The sequence below is a fragment of the Plecotus auritus genome, assembly GCF_963455305.1.
Source record: "Plecotus auritus genome assembly, chromosome: 1".
Taxonomy (NCBI): Eukaryota; Metazoa; Chordata; class Mammalia; order Chiroptera; family Vespertilionidae; genus Plecotus; species Plecotus auritus.
In genome coordinates, this window is record NC_137770.1 from 247,806,953 (window position 1) to 247,821,028 (window position 14,076).

At 66.1% G+C, this 14,076-nt stretch overlaps 1 protein-coding gene across 1 annotated transcript in view; it reads left to right on the forward strand.

Annotated features, from left to right (window-relative positions):
* Nucleotides 1-13,813, forward strand: part of POLN (DNA polymerase nu) — a 100,255-nt gene extending 86,442 nt beyond the window's left edge. Inside the window, exons 19-24 of the mRNA XM_080666475.1 lie at nt 920-1,051; nt 3,020-3,130; nt 7,998-8,076; nt 11,314-11,381; nt 12,383-12,444; nt 13,523-13,813. Of these exons, the coding sequence (XP_080522601.1) occupies nt 920-1,051; nt 3,020-3,130; nt 7,998-8,076; nt 11,314-11,381; nt 12,383-12,444; nt 13,523-13,678 (608 nt within the window). The 3' untranslated portion in view covers nt 13,679-13,813. The remainder of the gene's footprint in view (nt 1-919; nt 1,052-3,019; nt 3,131-7,997; nt 8,077-11,313; nt 11,382-12,382; nt 12,445-13,522) is intronic.
* Nucleotides 13,814-14,076: the final 263 nt, after the last annotated feature.

The following is a 14,076-nucleotide window of genomic DNA, read 5'->3' on the forward strand; positions in this document are numbered from 1 at the left end:
GCAGTTTTCCATTACAGAGCCGTAGCCGAGGCGCAGTGGTTGGAACGTCAAAGAAACAGTTACAGATGGATTATCTATCTATCTATCTATCTATCTATCTATCTATCTATCTAAAACCCGTGGCCATGACGCCGTAACGACCAAACAACCAGTCACCAGGAGGTGCCTTGATGGGTCTCGCCAGTGCTGCGGGTCTGGGGTCCCACCCCCGTGGCGGCGTGGGAGACGCTGGGGTCCTGCCAGTGTGGCGGGTCTGGGGTCTCCTGGGCCCATATCCTCCTAACTTGGCCATGGAGCTCCCTCCTCCTCCTCCTCCTTCCCCACCTCTCCCCCCTCCCCCGCTTCCTCCCCCTCCTCCTCCCCCTCCCCTTCCTCCTCTTCCTCCTCTCCTCCTTCCTCCTCCTCTGTGCCCCGGCAGGACTGGGCCCAGAGCAGGGCCTGACCTGCCTCATCAGCCAGGACTGCTGAGTAAATGCATGTTTATCAGGCCCCAGTCATGGGACCAGCCCTCACACTCAGCTGGAAGGCCAGAGCCAGCACCATCCTGACCAATCAGAAGAGACCGGTGGTGCCCGGCCAGCATGGCTCCGTGGTCGAGCATCAACCCATGAACCGGGAAGCTATGGTTCAGTTCCCAGTCAGGGCACAGGCCCGGGTTGTGGGCTCGACCCTCAGTGTGGGGTGTGCAGGAGGCAGCCGATGGATGATTCGCTCCCATCACTGATGTTTCTCTCTCTCTCCCTCTCCCTTCCTGTCTGACATCAATAAAAACATTTGTATTTAAACAAAAGAAGAGACCAGTGGTGCCAACTGGACCTCGACTCGCGTCTCCCACGAGCCCTCCCGTTGGCTCACTTGCGCGCATGACAGTCCCTCATGTGAGTGGCTGCCTCTCATCCTGGTATTTCTGCTCATACAGGGAAGGAGCGGCTTGCCGCCTGCCTTGGAGTTTCTGTTCCAGAAGCCTCCCGGTTTTTGGAGAGTTTCTTGCAGAAGTTTCGGAAAATCAAGGACTTTGCCCAAGCCACCATTGCCCAGTGTCACCAGACAGGTGAGCCAGCCACAGCCAGAGCCCTGGGCCAGCCCCTCGCCCTCCCTCGCCTGACCTGCAGCAGCTGGTGGTCCCTTGGCCCTGCTCCCAGGTGGGAGGCTGGACAGACAGGATGGTGGGGCTGGTGGGTGGAGCCTGAGCCGACGGGGACTGCTCTATAAATGGGACCAAAAGCCTCCGCCCGACAAGTGTCCAGGGCCAGGCTCTGCTGAAGGCACAGAATGAACCAGCTTCAGCTAGACACGGTCACGGGTAGACAGGGGAGTGACCTCCTGCACCAAAGATGGAGGGGAACGTTGTCTTACGAAAAATGCGTGTACGTCCATGAAATTTCACCGTGATCTGGTCACAGATTTCAAAGAACGTCCACTAGAGCACGTTCAGGGGTCACGTGGGATAAAAAGTAGTCTCATACCGGCCTGTCGGCGTGGCCACCTGTCCGCCCGCTTATTTGGACGTTTACTGCACCCTAAACGAAGTAGGGCTAGCAAAGGAGCCCCCACAAGTGACACGTTTCAGAAGCGAACGGCGGTGGAAGGGTCTCACGGGCACACGGAGGCACGACCCAGTGGCGCGCCACGCAGAGGTGAAGAAATACTTAGGAAGGGTATTTTTAACAAAGAAAGTGCGAACCCAAATGGTTTGTATCCAACACAAGACGTTTGGGAAAGAGTAGCGAGTGGATTGGAGAAAGGAGGGAGGAAATGCAAGGGCAGAAATCATGGCATGGACAACAGAGGAGGCGGGGCGGGGGGCGGGGGGCTGGGGCTGCGGAGGAAGCAGCTCAGCGTGCACCTGCGTGAGGCGGTCTCGCCCAGCTCCCTGTTCCCTTGGCACCGGGCTCTCCCGCCCCCGCCCCCCAGGGGCTGCTGGGACGGGTCTCTCTGAGCCTGTGCCCAGCCCCTCGGGCCAAGGCAGCCCCAGCACAGGCTCCTCCCGGCCTAACTGCCTGTCCAGACACTGGCCCGTGCGGGAGCCTCCGTGTGCGTCCAGCAGGGCTGGCCGTGGGCTCCCTGGGCCTGGGGGTGCGTCCCAGCGAGGCCTGCAGCCGCTGGTCCTCACGGAGGCCACAAGCCCTGCCCACCCCTGGGCCCAGGAGCCCCACTTGAGAAGGACAGGGCACTGTGAATTCTGAAATGGGGACGGAGGCCGGTGTGGGAGAGTATGGAGACAGGACCCTGCAGACGGAAGTGCGATATGAACCGTGGCTGCCGGCTGCCTGGGGGCCGGGTGCCTGGGGGCCGGCTGCCTGGGGGCCTGGGTGCCTGGGGGCTGGGGGCCGGGGGGCCTGGGGGCCGGGGGCCTGGGGGCCGGCTGCCTGGGGGCTGGGTGCCTGGGGCCCGGGGGCCTGGGGGCCAGGCGCGACGTCAGGGGCTGGCCCTGAATTCACTTGGAGCGCTCACTGCAGAGGGAGAGTGTCGCTGTCGCCTCCCACGGCTGCAGGTGCTGGCTGGAGCCGGAGCCAGGACGCAGCAGGTCCAAATGGGAAGTACCTGTGCCCTTTGACCCAGAAATCACACTTCCGGCAGACACTGTAAGGAAATAAAAGGGTCATTAAATTCTTCCACCCACACCTGTCGAGGGCCCGCCCTGTGGGCTGTGCTGGTGGAGGGACCCCGCTCCTGGCTCTCCCGAGGCGATGGGACCGGCCCGACACGGACCGGCCGGGGCGCAGGAGCGACTGCACCAGTTTGGGAATCCGCTGAGGGAGGGTGTGCAAAAATGTGTCACTGGACAGGCGGCGAGCGACGGCCACCCTCCTGGGCTTGGCCCCCACCACGAACCCGCTGGCCTCGCGACAGACCGGGCGGCCTTGGGGCCAACCTCCCAGAGCCGCTCTGGCTCAGGGGTTCCTGGAGGGCCCCGCTGGGCCCCTGGCCCGAATCTGAGGGGCCGTGCCCACCAGGGCACCACACTGCCTATCTGCTTCTGCCCCTCACCCTCCCTTCCTTCCTCCCTGTGACCCAGGCTATGTGGCATCCATCATGGGCAGGAGGAGGCCGCTGCCAAGGATCCATGCGCAGAACCAGCAGCTCCGGGCACAGGCAGAGCGGCAGGCGGTGAACTTTGTGGTGCAAGGTACCCGGAGCCCCCAGCTTGCCTGCTGGGTCCATGTGCTGCCCGGGTTTTTAGCAGCTGTCGGGCCAGTGATACCCACCAGATCACCCACCCACAGCCCCCACCCACAGCCCCAGCACCCACAGCCCCAGCCCCCACCCACAGCCCCGCACCCAAAGGCCCAGCACCCACAGCCCAGCCCCCACCCACAGCCCCAGCACTTACCCACAGCCCCAACACCCACCCATAGCCCCGCACCCAAAGGCCCAGCACCCACAGCACCAGCCCCCACCCACAGCCCCAACACCCACCCACAGCCCAGCCCCCACCCACAGCCCAGCCCCCACCCACAGCCCAGCCCCCACCCACAGCCCCAACACCCACCCATAGCCCAGCCCCCACCCACAGCCCCAACACCCACCCACAGCCCAGCCCCCACCCACAGCCCCAGCACCCACCCACAGCCCCAACACCCACCCACAGCCCAGCCCCCACCCACAGCCCCAGCACCCACCCACAGCCCAGCACCCACAGCCCCAGCACCCACAGCCCAGCCCCCACCCACAGCCCAGCCCCCACCCACAGCCCCAGCACCCACAGCCCCAGCACCCACAGCCCAGCCCCCACCCACAGCCCAGCACCCACAGCCCAGCACCCACCCACAGCCCCAGCACCCACCCACAGCCCCAACACCCACCCACAGCCCAACACCCACCCACAGCCCAGCCCCCACCCACAGCCCAGCCCCCACCCACAGCCCCAACACCCACCCATAGCCCAGCCCCCACCCACAGCCCCAACACCCACCCACAGCCCAGCCCCCACCCACAGCCCCAGCACCCACCCACAGCCCCAACACCCACCCACAGCCCAGCCCCCACCCACAGCCCCAGCACCCACCCACAGCCCCAGCACCCACAGCCCAGCCCCCACCCACAGCCCAGCCCCCACCCACAGCCCCAGCACCCACAGCCCCAGCACCCACAGCCCAGCCCCCACCCAAAGCCCAGCACCCACAGCCCAGCACCCACCCACAGCCCCAGCACCCACCCACAGCCCCAACACCCACCCACAGCCCAGCACCCACCCACAGCCCAGCACCCACCCACAGCCCCAGCACCCACAGCCCAGCACCCACCCACAGCCCCAGCACACAGCCCCAGCACTCACCCATAGCCCGAGCACCTACCCACAGCCCCAGCACCCACCCACAGCCCAGCACCCACAGCCCCAGCACCCACCCACAGCCCCAGCACCCACAGCCCCAGCACCCACCCACAGCCCAGCACCCACAGCCCCAGCCTCCACAGCCCCAGCACCCACAGCCCCAGCCCCTGGAGCAGGAGGCAGGCCGGGTGACACCACATTGTTTGCCTCCGGTTATGCAAACTCCTTAGTCACCTTCAGCCACAGCGTGCGAAGAGCTCGTGTCTCGGCAGGAGGTCAGTGAGAGACGTGATCAGGGGCTGCACCCCACGTGCCATGTGCTGTCCCGACATGGCCTTAGGGAGCCTGGGAGTCAGGCCATCCCCACCTAGGACTCCAGACTCACAGATAGAGGCGGAGGCCCCGACCCAGAGAAGAAGCCTGGAGGGTGGATTCCAGCCCCTCCCACTGCCTGCTCCCCTCCCCCCAGGGCTGTTCGGCAGCTACAGGAGGGGCCCAGAGGAGGAGAGGTCAAGTGCCCAGCACACCCTGCAGAGAGCCCTGGAGAGGGGGCAGCAGCTGCTGGGGGGCAGCTAGGATCTGCCTGCGCTCATGTAGGGTCTTCCCCATCCTGTCTCCTGGCCCGACCCCCGGCAGGAGCCCAGGATGCTGACGCCTCCCCATCCCGAGGTAGCCCTGATTCCCAGGCAGGTTCTCATGTATGCGGCAGTGGTCATGACCCCGTTTCTCTGTGCACTAGGTGTGAGCACTAGGTGTGTGCACTAGGTGTGTGTGGGGTGTGCACTAGGTGTGTGCGGGGGTGTGCACTAGGGGTGTGCACTAGGTGTGTGTGTGGGGTGTGCACTAGGTGTGTGCGGGGGTGTGCACTAGGGGTGTGCACTAGGGGTGTGCACTAGGTGTGTGTGGGGTGTGCACTAGGTGTGTGTGGGGGTGTGCACTAGGTGTGTGCACTAGGTGTGTGCACTAGGTGTGTGCAGGGTGTTCACTAGGTGTGTGCACTAGGTGTGTACGGGGTGTGCACTAGGTGTGTGCACTAGGTGTGTGCACTAGGTGTGTGCACTAGGTGTGTGCAGGGTGTTCACTAGGTGTGTGCACTGTGTGTGCACTAGGTGTGGGCAGGGTGTGTTCACTACGTGTGTACACTTGGGGTGTGTACTACGTGTGTGCAGGGGGTGTGCACTAGGTGTGTGCATTAGGGGTGTGTGGGGGATGTTCACTAGGTGTGTGCAGGGGGTATTCACTAGGTATGTGAACTAGGTGTGTGCAGGCGGTATATGCTATGTGTGTGCACTAGGTGTGTAGGGGTGTGTGCACTAGGTGTATGCACTAGGTGTGTGGGGGGTGTTCACTAGGTGTGTGCACTAGGTGTGTGTGGGGGTGTGCACTAGGTGTGTGTGGGGGTGTGCACTAGGGGTGGGCAGCATGTGTGCACTGAGGGTGCGCAGGGGTGTGCACTGAGGGTGTGCAGGGGTGTGCACTAGGGGTCTGCAGGGGTGTGCACTAAGAGTGTGCCAGGGTGTGCACTAGGGGTGTGCAGGGGTGTGCACTAGGGGTGGGCAGGGTGTGTTCACTAGGTGTGTGCACTAGGTGTGTGCGGGGGTGTGCACTAGGTGTGTGCGGGGGTGTGCACTAGGTGTGTGCACTAGGTGTGTGCGGGGGTGTGCACTAGGTGTGTGCACTAGGTGTGTGCGGGGGTGTGCACTAGGTGTGTGCGGGGGTGTGCACTAGGTGTGTGCACTAGGTGTGTGCGGGGGTGTGCACTAGGTGTGTGCACTAGGTGTGTGCACTAGGTGTGTGCGGGGGTGTGCACTAGGTGTGTGCGGGGGTGTGCACTAGGTGTATGCACTAGGTGTGTGCACTAGGTGTGTGCGGGGGTGTGCACTAGGTGTGTGCACTAGGTGTGTGCACTAGGTGTGTGTGGAGGTGTGCACTAGGTGTGTGCACTAGGTGTGTGCACTAGGTGTGTGCAGGGGTGTGCACTAAGGGTGTGCAGGGGTATGCACTAGGGGTGTTCAGGGGTGTGCACTAGGGGTGTTCAGGTGTGTGCACTAGGTGTGTGCACTAGGTGTGTGCACTAGGTGTGTGCAGGGGTGTGCACTAGGTGTGTGCACAAGGTGTGTGCACTAGGTGTGGGCAGGGGTGTACACTAAGGGTGTGCAGGGGTGTGCACTAGGGGTGTTCAGGGGTGTGCACTAGGGGTGCGCAGGGGTGTGCACTACATGTGTGCAGGGTGTGTTCTAGGGGTGTGCAGGGGTGTGCACTAAGGGTGTGCAGGGTGTGTGCACTAGGGGTGCGCAGGGGTGTGCACTAGGGGTGTGCAGGGGTGTGCACTAAGGGTGTGCAGGGTGTGTTCACTAGGGGTGTGCAGGGGTGTGCACTAGGTGTATGCACTAGGTGTGTGCACTAGGTGTGTGCGGGGGTGTGCACTAGGTGTATGCACTAGGTGTGTGCACTAGGTGTGTGCGGGGGTGTGCACTAGGTGTGTGCACTAGGTGTGTGCACTAGGTGTGTGTGGAGGTGTGCACTAGGTGTGTGCACTAGGTGTGTGCACTAGGTGTGTGCGGGGGTGTGCACTAGGTGTGTGCACTAGGTGTGTGTGGAGGTGTGCACTAGGTGTGTGTGGAGGTGTGCACTAGGTGTGTGCACTAGGTGTGTGCACTAGGGGTGGGCAGGGGTGTGCACTAGGGGTGTGCAGGGGTGTTCACTAGACACCCACTGTGTGCCTGGCACTGAGAAGCCTGTCCCCTGTGCTGGCAGGACCTGGCCAGGCCGGACGTGGTGTTGGCTGAGTGAAAGCTCGCCTGACCACGCGACTCATCCCCACCCACACCCGCTTGCTCTCTGCCCGGCAGAGCTGAGGTCACCAACATGAAGCCACACGAGAGACAGGCATGGGAACGGGTTGAGCCACGCCGCGCAGTCCCTGTGAGGGCCCTGTTAGCTGGTGTGACAGACGGGATTCTGTGCCCACGTGCGCAGGACCTGTGCACACGCTGAGACATCACACCTGCGACCAGGTCGTGCTACATGGAAGGGGGTTTGCAGACATGAGGAAGGTCCCTCACCAGCTGAGTTCATGGGAAGGGGGATTTCCCCGTGGGCCTGACCTACTCAGGTGGCCCTAGACCAGCCTTGGGCAAACTACGGCCCGCGGGCCGGATCCGGCTGTTCTATCCGGTTCTCTTGCTCTCCCCTCCGCTCCTTTACTTTGAATTTATATTAGTTCACACAAACACTCCATCCATGCTTTTGTTCTGGCCCTCCGGTCCAGTTTAAGAACCCACTGTGGCCCTCGAGTCAAAAAGTTTGCCCACCCCTGCCCTAGACAGAAGGACTTGGGGTCAGAGCTGGAGACTGACAGGCGCGGTGCCTTCCTGCTGGCCTAAAGGAGCAAACTGCGCCGGGTGCCCCCCACCGTGAGCCAGGGCAGCCTCCGGGGCCAGTGCCCTTGGCCAACAGCCAGCATGGAACCGGGGACTCGGCCACTCGGCTGCAGGGACATGAATTTCTCCCACCACCTGAGGTCCCGTGGACGTGGGTCTCCCCTCGCCCAGCAACCAGACGGGGGCACGGCCGAGTCTCACTGGCCTCAGCTTGACTGGCACCCATGGGGCTCCTGACACGCAGGAGCCAGGAGGTGGTGGGCCCAGTGCTGGGCAGCCCGCCGGGGCCCGGGCCTGGGCCTCACGGGGTTGGTGCAGCAGAACCTCTGTGCCCGCAGGCTCGGCCGCAGACCTCTGCAAGATGGCCATGATCCACATCTTCGCTGCAGTGGCCGCGTCCCCCACCCTGACGGCCAGGTCAGTGAGCGAGCGGCGGCCCACCCCACCCGGCTAGCGCGAGCCCCTGCAGTGCCCAGGGCGGGGCGGGGGGCACTGCGCTCAGGCTGGCCGGCAAGAGCACAACCAGCTCCCGTCCACCCCTGCGTCTGAGTCACCCCCCCAGCCAAGGGCCTCCCTCAAGTCTCCTCTCAGCACCCCTGGGAGGGCCCTTCCCCCCACACCTGGGCTGGGCCCAGCACCCCGGGGCCTGTCACAGCAGCCGTGACCACAGGCCCTTCACCGTGGGGCCCCAGGAGGTGCTGAGGTTCACCTGGTGCGGAAATGTGTCTCCCAGGCCCTGGTGCCCCTTCTCAGAGCCTCTGAACTCGTTCAGGTGCAGCAGCTGCCCCGGAGGCGGGTGGACCCGTAGCTCTCTGGACACAGGCTCCAGACTGTGCGCTCCCGCCCCCCTGCCGCCACCCCTTCAGTGAGGGTGCTGGGGCCCAGCTCCTGCTGCTGTCCCCGCCCCAGGGCCAGCGTCCCACACCTCCCAGGAGGGGTCCACCGGGGCTGCCCGGCCACAGCTCTGTCTGGTCTGCCTCCACCGCCGGCCCCCGCTGTGACCCTCCCGAGTGTCCCCGTGGCTGGTTACAGGAACCCTCGCCCAGCCTCGACTGGCCCAGAACCACCCCTCCCAGCTCCCAGCTCCCAGCTCCCGGCCCTGGTGCCCGCACCTCCTCTGAAGTTCCCAGACAAGTGAGCATGTCGGGCCCGGGAGGTCTGGCTCCCTCCTCTGCAGTCCCAGGGTCACTCGCCAGAGTGGCCTGTCCATGCCGAAGGGCCCTTCGTGGCTGGTCAGCGTGGCCGCCGCCGAGGAGGGCAGGGCGGTGGGCAGCAGCGGCGTTAGTGACCATCTCCGGCACGGCTGCTCCTTGTCTGAACCCTCCCATCGCTCAGAAGCACCTGGGTGTCTTCACACACGCCCACTGCTCACGGTGCCTTGGAGCCTGTTCCTTCCGCACGTTCAGCAGCTTTGTACAGGGTGCGCCGGGCCCAGGCCCAGGCCGGGCGGGGGGAGCGGGGCCAAGACCCAGTCACCCTGCTGGTCCCGCCCAGCAGGCGGGGCTGGTCCCTCATTTCTGCAGGGACTGGGGGTCAGAGGCAAGCGCAGATGTAAGGGGCCTCCGCTCGGAGCCGCGCCTCGCTGCCTACGCCCAGGCTTCCCACAGGTTTCTGCTGGACTCCTCATGCACGCGTCCGGCTCTCTGTCCCTGTCCAGCTCACTGTCCCTGTCTGGCTCTCTGTCCATGCGTCTGGCTCACTGTCCACGCGTCCGGCTCTCTGTCCATGCATCTGGCTCACTGTTCACGCGTCTGGCTCTCTGTCCATGCACCTGGCTCTCTGTCCCTGGCTGGCTCACTGTCCACAGGTCTGGCTCTCTGTCCACGCGTCCGGCTCTCTGTCCCTGTCCGGCTCTCTGTCCACGCGTCCGGCTCTCTGTCCACACGTCCGGCTCTCTGTCCATGCGCCCAGCTCTCTGTCCATCTGTCTGGCTCACTGTGCACGCATCCGGCTCTCTGTCCACGCGCCCGGTTCTCTGTCCACATGTCTGGCTCACTGTCCTCTGTGGGGTCAGTTGGGAGGGGAGGGCAGCCTGGGCTGGCTCACCACCCGGCAGGTGCTTCTGCATGGGTGAGGTGCGTCTAGAAGCCTGGCCTGTTCTGGTTTTTGTGGGGTGGATAAGGAAGCTGGCGTGTGAGGATTTGGGGTCCTTGGGGTGACAGAGCTGAGGTGTGCATAGACAGTCTTACCCAGGAAGCTGACAGCCAGCTGGGCATCTCCCTGTCCGTAGGGAATGCTGTTCACAGCAAGCGCATCGTGTGGTTTTAGAAACCCAAGCAGACGGTGTGGAATTGGTGGTGTTTCATTCTCTGTTCTGAACGTTCTTCCCAGAGCAGAGGAGGGTCCAGGTCTAGAGGGACTGTGGCTCCGTGTGCGCTGAATCTGCCTGAAGCCACAGGAGCCAAGTGGGCGTTCCGTCGCCCCGGGTGCCCCGGGGGCTGCAACCTTAGGACAGTCCCCCTCGCTGCCACGGGCCGGAGCACGAAGGCGGGGCGCGTCCACCCATCTCTGGCTCAGTGGTCATGTTGGCGGCCTGTGGACAGGCCTGCGGGAAGGCTTGACCACGTTCACGCAGCTGGACCAGCCCTGGGCCTCTGAGAAGGGACCAGGCGCCCCACCTGAATCCCGGCCCAATAGCGGCCTCAGTGCCCTGAGCGCGAGGACAGCAGGGCTGCGGGGCGCCCGGAAGACGCTCCCCTGCTCGCCCAGGGCAGCCCCTCACCTCCAGCGCCTCCTGTGCTGCAGCCCCGGGCACCTGTGGCTCTCACTCTCTCCGCCCCCAAGGGGCAGAGCCGGTGCCTGGGGCCCAGGAGGGGCAGTAAGGAGTGCCTCTGAGGCCTGCGGGGGGTGGGGAGGCCGGGGGCAGGGCCCGGCCCTCCCAGGGGAAAGGGCAAAGGGCCGCGAGTCCGCAGCAGCTCTGGCCGCTCAGCGGGGGACAGGGGCTACGCAGGGGGACTCGGAGCAGGTGCAGAGCCTGAGCATGGCGCACACAGAGGGACTCGGGCGCGGAGGACAGGCGCGGACAAGGCTCCTCGGGTGTCCCCTCCGGAGCCTCAGTCCCGATGGAACCACACGCCGCCTCCTGCTCTCCTGCGTCCCAGCGTCGTTAGAAACACGGGAATCCCGTCGGCGTGCGAGTGCTGTGGGGTCACTAACCGCCCCGTGACTCCTAGGCTGTCAGGACTCGGTGTCCCCTGGAAGGGTGAGCACCACGGCTCTCAGACGAGGGCCCGTGCCCGGCTCCCGCCCGTGGCCGGCAGTGCCCGTGGGCTCGAAGCTCATCAGAAGGCGGGACCCACGCGGCCGTCAGGCAGTGCCCACGCCGAGCGGAGGCTGCACGTAAACCCGTCAGGGCCCGGCTCCCCAGGGGCTCAGGGGCTCTTCCGCAGCTGCCTGGACCGCCCGCCGCTGTGCCCCCTCCTCCCGGAGGCCATCCGGTGACCACGAGGTGACCCAGGCAGCAGGGCCCGCGGGTCCTCCCACTGCCACGGGGCCCCCGCCTCTCCCACTCCGTGCCACAGCGTGCCCTGTTCACACGCCCCCGATGACGCCCCCTCGCTGGGCCGACAGCGGTGCCCTGACTGCGTGGGGTCCTGACTGACCCTGTGGGGCCCTCACAGGCTGACCCCCTCCCCACCGGGCTGTGTGTTTCAGGCTGGTGGCCCAGATCCACGATGAGCTGCTGTTTGAGGTGGAAGATGCGCAGGTGCCCGAGTGCGCAGGTGAGCGAGGTGACCGGAAGGAAGGCGCGTCCGGGTCGGCCCTCCCCCGCCTCATGCTGCGTGTCACCTGTACCCTGGCCATAGCCCCATGGACACAGCCCCATGGACACGTGCTCCCCTGGGCCCTGCTCCCCTGGGCCCTGCTCCCCTGGGCTCTGCTCCCCGTGGCCCCTGGGCCCTGCTCCCCTGGGCCCTGCTCCCCGTGCTCCCCTGGGCCCTGCTCCCCGTGCTCCCCTGGGCCCTGCTCCCCTGCTCCCCTGGGCCCTGCTCCCCTGCTCCCCTGGGCCCTGCTCCCCTGGGCCCTGCTCCCCGTGCTCCCCTGGGCCCTGCTCCCCGTGCTCCCCTGGGCCCTGCTCCCCTGCTCCCCTGGGCCCTGCTCCCCGTGGCCCCTGCTCCCCTGGGCCCTGCTCCCCTGCTCCCGTGGGCCCTGCTCCCCATGGGCCCTGGAAAGATGGGGCATCGGCCTCCCAGGCTGGGGGAGCGGGCTGGGTGCTGAGGGCTCACTGCCAGGCACCCTCGGGGGTCCTGGGAGACCCGGGTTCCTCCCGCTCCGGCCTCGCTGTGGTGGACAGAGGACAGGCCCGTCGCCTGTCCCAGGCGTGTCTGCCCAGATCTGTGTGGCACGTCAGACTTGGGGGGTGGGATGGGTCCTCACTGCTAGAGAGGCAGCTCGCTCTGGGACCCCAGAACCAAGCTGGCTGCTCCCTTCCAGGCCGAGCATGCCCACGATGACCAGGCCCCCCATGGGGGGCCACCACCAGCGCCCAGAGCGGCCCTGCAGGCTCCACCTGGGCCTGCACCCCCACAGGGAATCGGGCACACGGCTCCTTCCCCCGCTCCTCCTCCTTCCTCCGGCCCCAGAGCCTCGGACGGAGCGGCAGGCCTGGCCTGACCCCTGCCCGACCCTGCCCAGCACCTGAGGGCTGAGGGAGGCCCAGCTGGGGAACCTGTGGGTGTGGCCCGAGGGGCAGGGACTCCAGCCCCCCTTCTCTCTCTCCTAGCTCTGGTCCAGGGAGCCATGGAGGCCTTGCAGCATGTGAGGGCATTGGAACTGCAGCTGAAGGTGAGGGGCAGTGGGAACCGGGGCCACAGCCCCAGCTGCCAGGGCCCCCACGGGGAGAGGGCACAGTGCCCGGGGCAGGAGCGCCCCGACAGGCAAGGCCCGGCCCTGCTGCCCCCTGAGGAGCGCTCCCCTGGCGACAAGGTGTGGCCCTGCCTGGGAGAGCCACAGGGTGTCCTTGGGCATCGGGCCTGGGTCCGGCGTGGCAGGAGTGTGGTCAGACCTCCACCCAGGGGCCCCACCTGCCTCAGGAGCACCGGGCCTGCTGAGCCTGGCCCCAGCCCCACTCCTGCTGGTCACCCCTCAGAGGGCTCCCCAAGTCGGGGAAAATGGAGGGATAAGGAAGGGGTGGGAGTCCCTGAAGCCTGTGCAGGTCGCCCTGGTGGGCAGAGCCATGCCCGTCCCTGTCCCTGTCCCTGTCCCTCTGAGGGAGTCTCCAGCCACCAGGTCCCCAACAGCCTCCGCTCTTCCTCCTGTGGTGGTGGCCACACTGTGTGCCCTGCGGGCCCTGCATGGCCCCCACTCCCCCAGGCAGTGCTAGATGGGTCAAGGAGCACAGCCAGGGTCCGGGTCCGGGGTGTCCACGCTTGCTCCTGCAGCACGTGGAGACATGGGGCTTCCCTTCCGTGGAGGCCAGGAGCCCCAGTAGTCCAGCAGGTGGCAGGGCTGCAGCTGTGGGGGGCCTTTCCCCACCCTATCCAGGGAGGCTATTGAGCTGTGGCCCAGGCATCAAGGCCCCGGGAAGGCTCTCCTGGACCCCTGGCACCTCCCAGGGCCCCGAGGTGGCCAGCACGGGGTGGGGGGGCACCTGGCCTGGCCCCACTCCTGCCAGCATGCTCCCTGGCACAGGCCTTGGCAGCTCAGGTGGCAGACTTGGCCAACGTGGAGGTGCTCTGCCCGGGGTGTGAGTGTGCGTGAGCCCGCCTGCCTGTCCCGGTGTGCGTTATCGTGCGTCCCGTAGCCGTGTTGCTGTGGGTGTGGTGGGCGTGTCTGCCTTGCATGGTGGCTGTCCCCGGGTGGGGGCCTGGGAGGGGGTGGCAAGCTGGCCAGACCTGCACTCACCCCTGGCTGCCACCCACAGGTGCCCCTGAAGGTGAGCCTGAGCACTGGCCGCTCCTGGGGCCACCTGGTGCCACTGCAGCAGGCCCCGCCTCGGCCACGCCCCCGTCCTGCCACGTCTCCACGCAACCGCCTGGCCAGACTGCACCTGCCTTCTCCCCCTGCATTTCGTCCGTAGCCCCAGCAACAGCGGGGGACGGGACTGGCTACCAGCCCCTGGGTGGCCTCCCCAAGGTCAGGGCTGGCGTCTGTGCTGGCTGGTGGCCCGGCCAAACACACCTTCTGGGTCCTCGCCTGATAAACGCCGTCCACCAAGCTGTCCTCGTCCCTGTCCTCGTGACTTCTCCCCGTGGGTGCGAAGTGCCCGGGCCGGGGCTCAGTGCCCCAGGAGCCGCCGCCGGTGACCAGCCCTGGAGAAGCTGGCTCCCTGCCCGGGTCGTTCTCACAGACCCCGGTGCCCAGGGAAGGGCCCCGCCATGCACCCCAAAGCCTCGCAGCAGCCTTGCAGGCACCAGCGTGCCCCCGCGCCGTGGGGAAGCCACGCCCTGGAAGGGTGCCTCACTGCAACACACACAC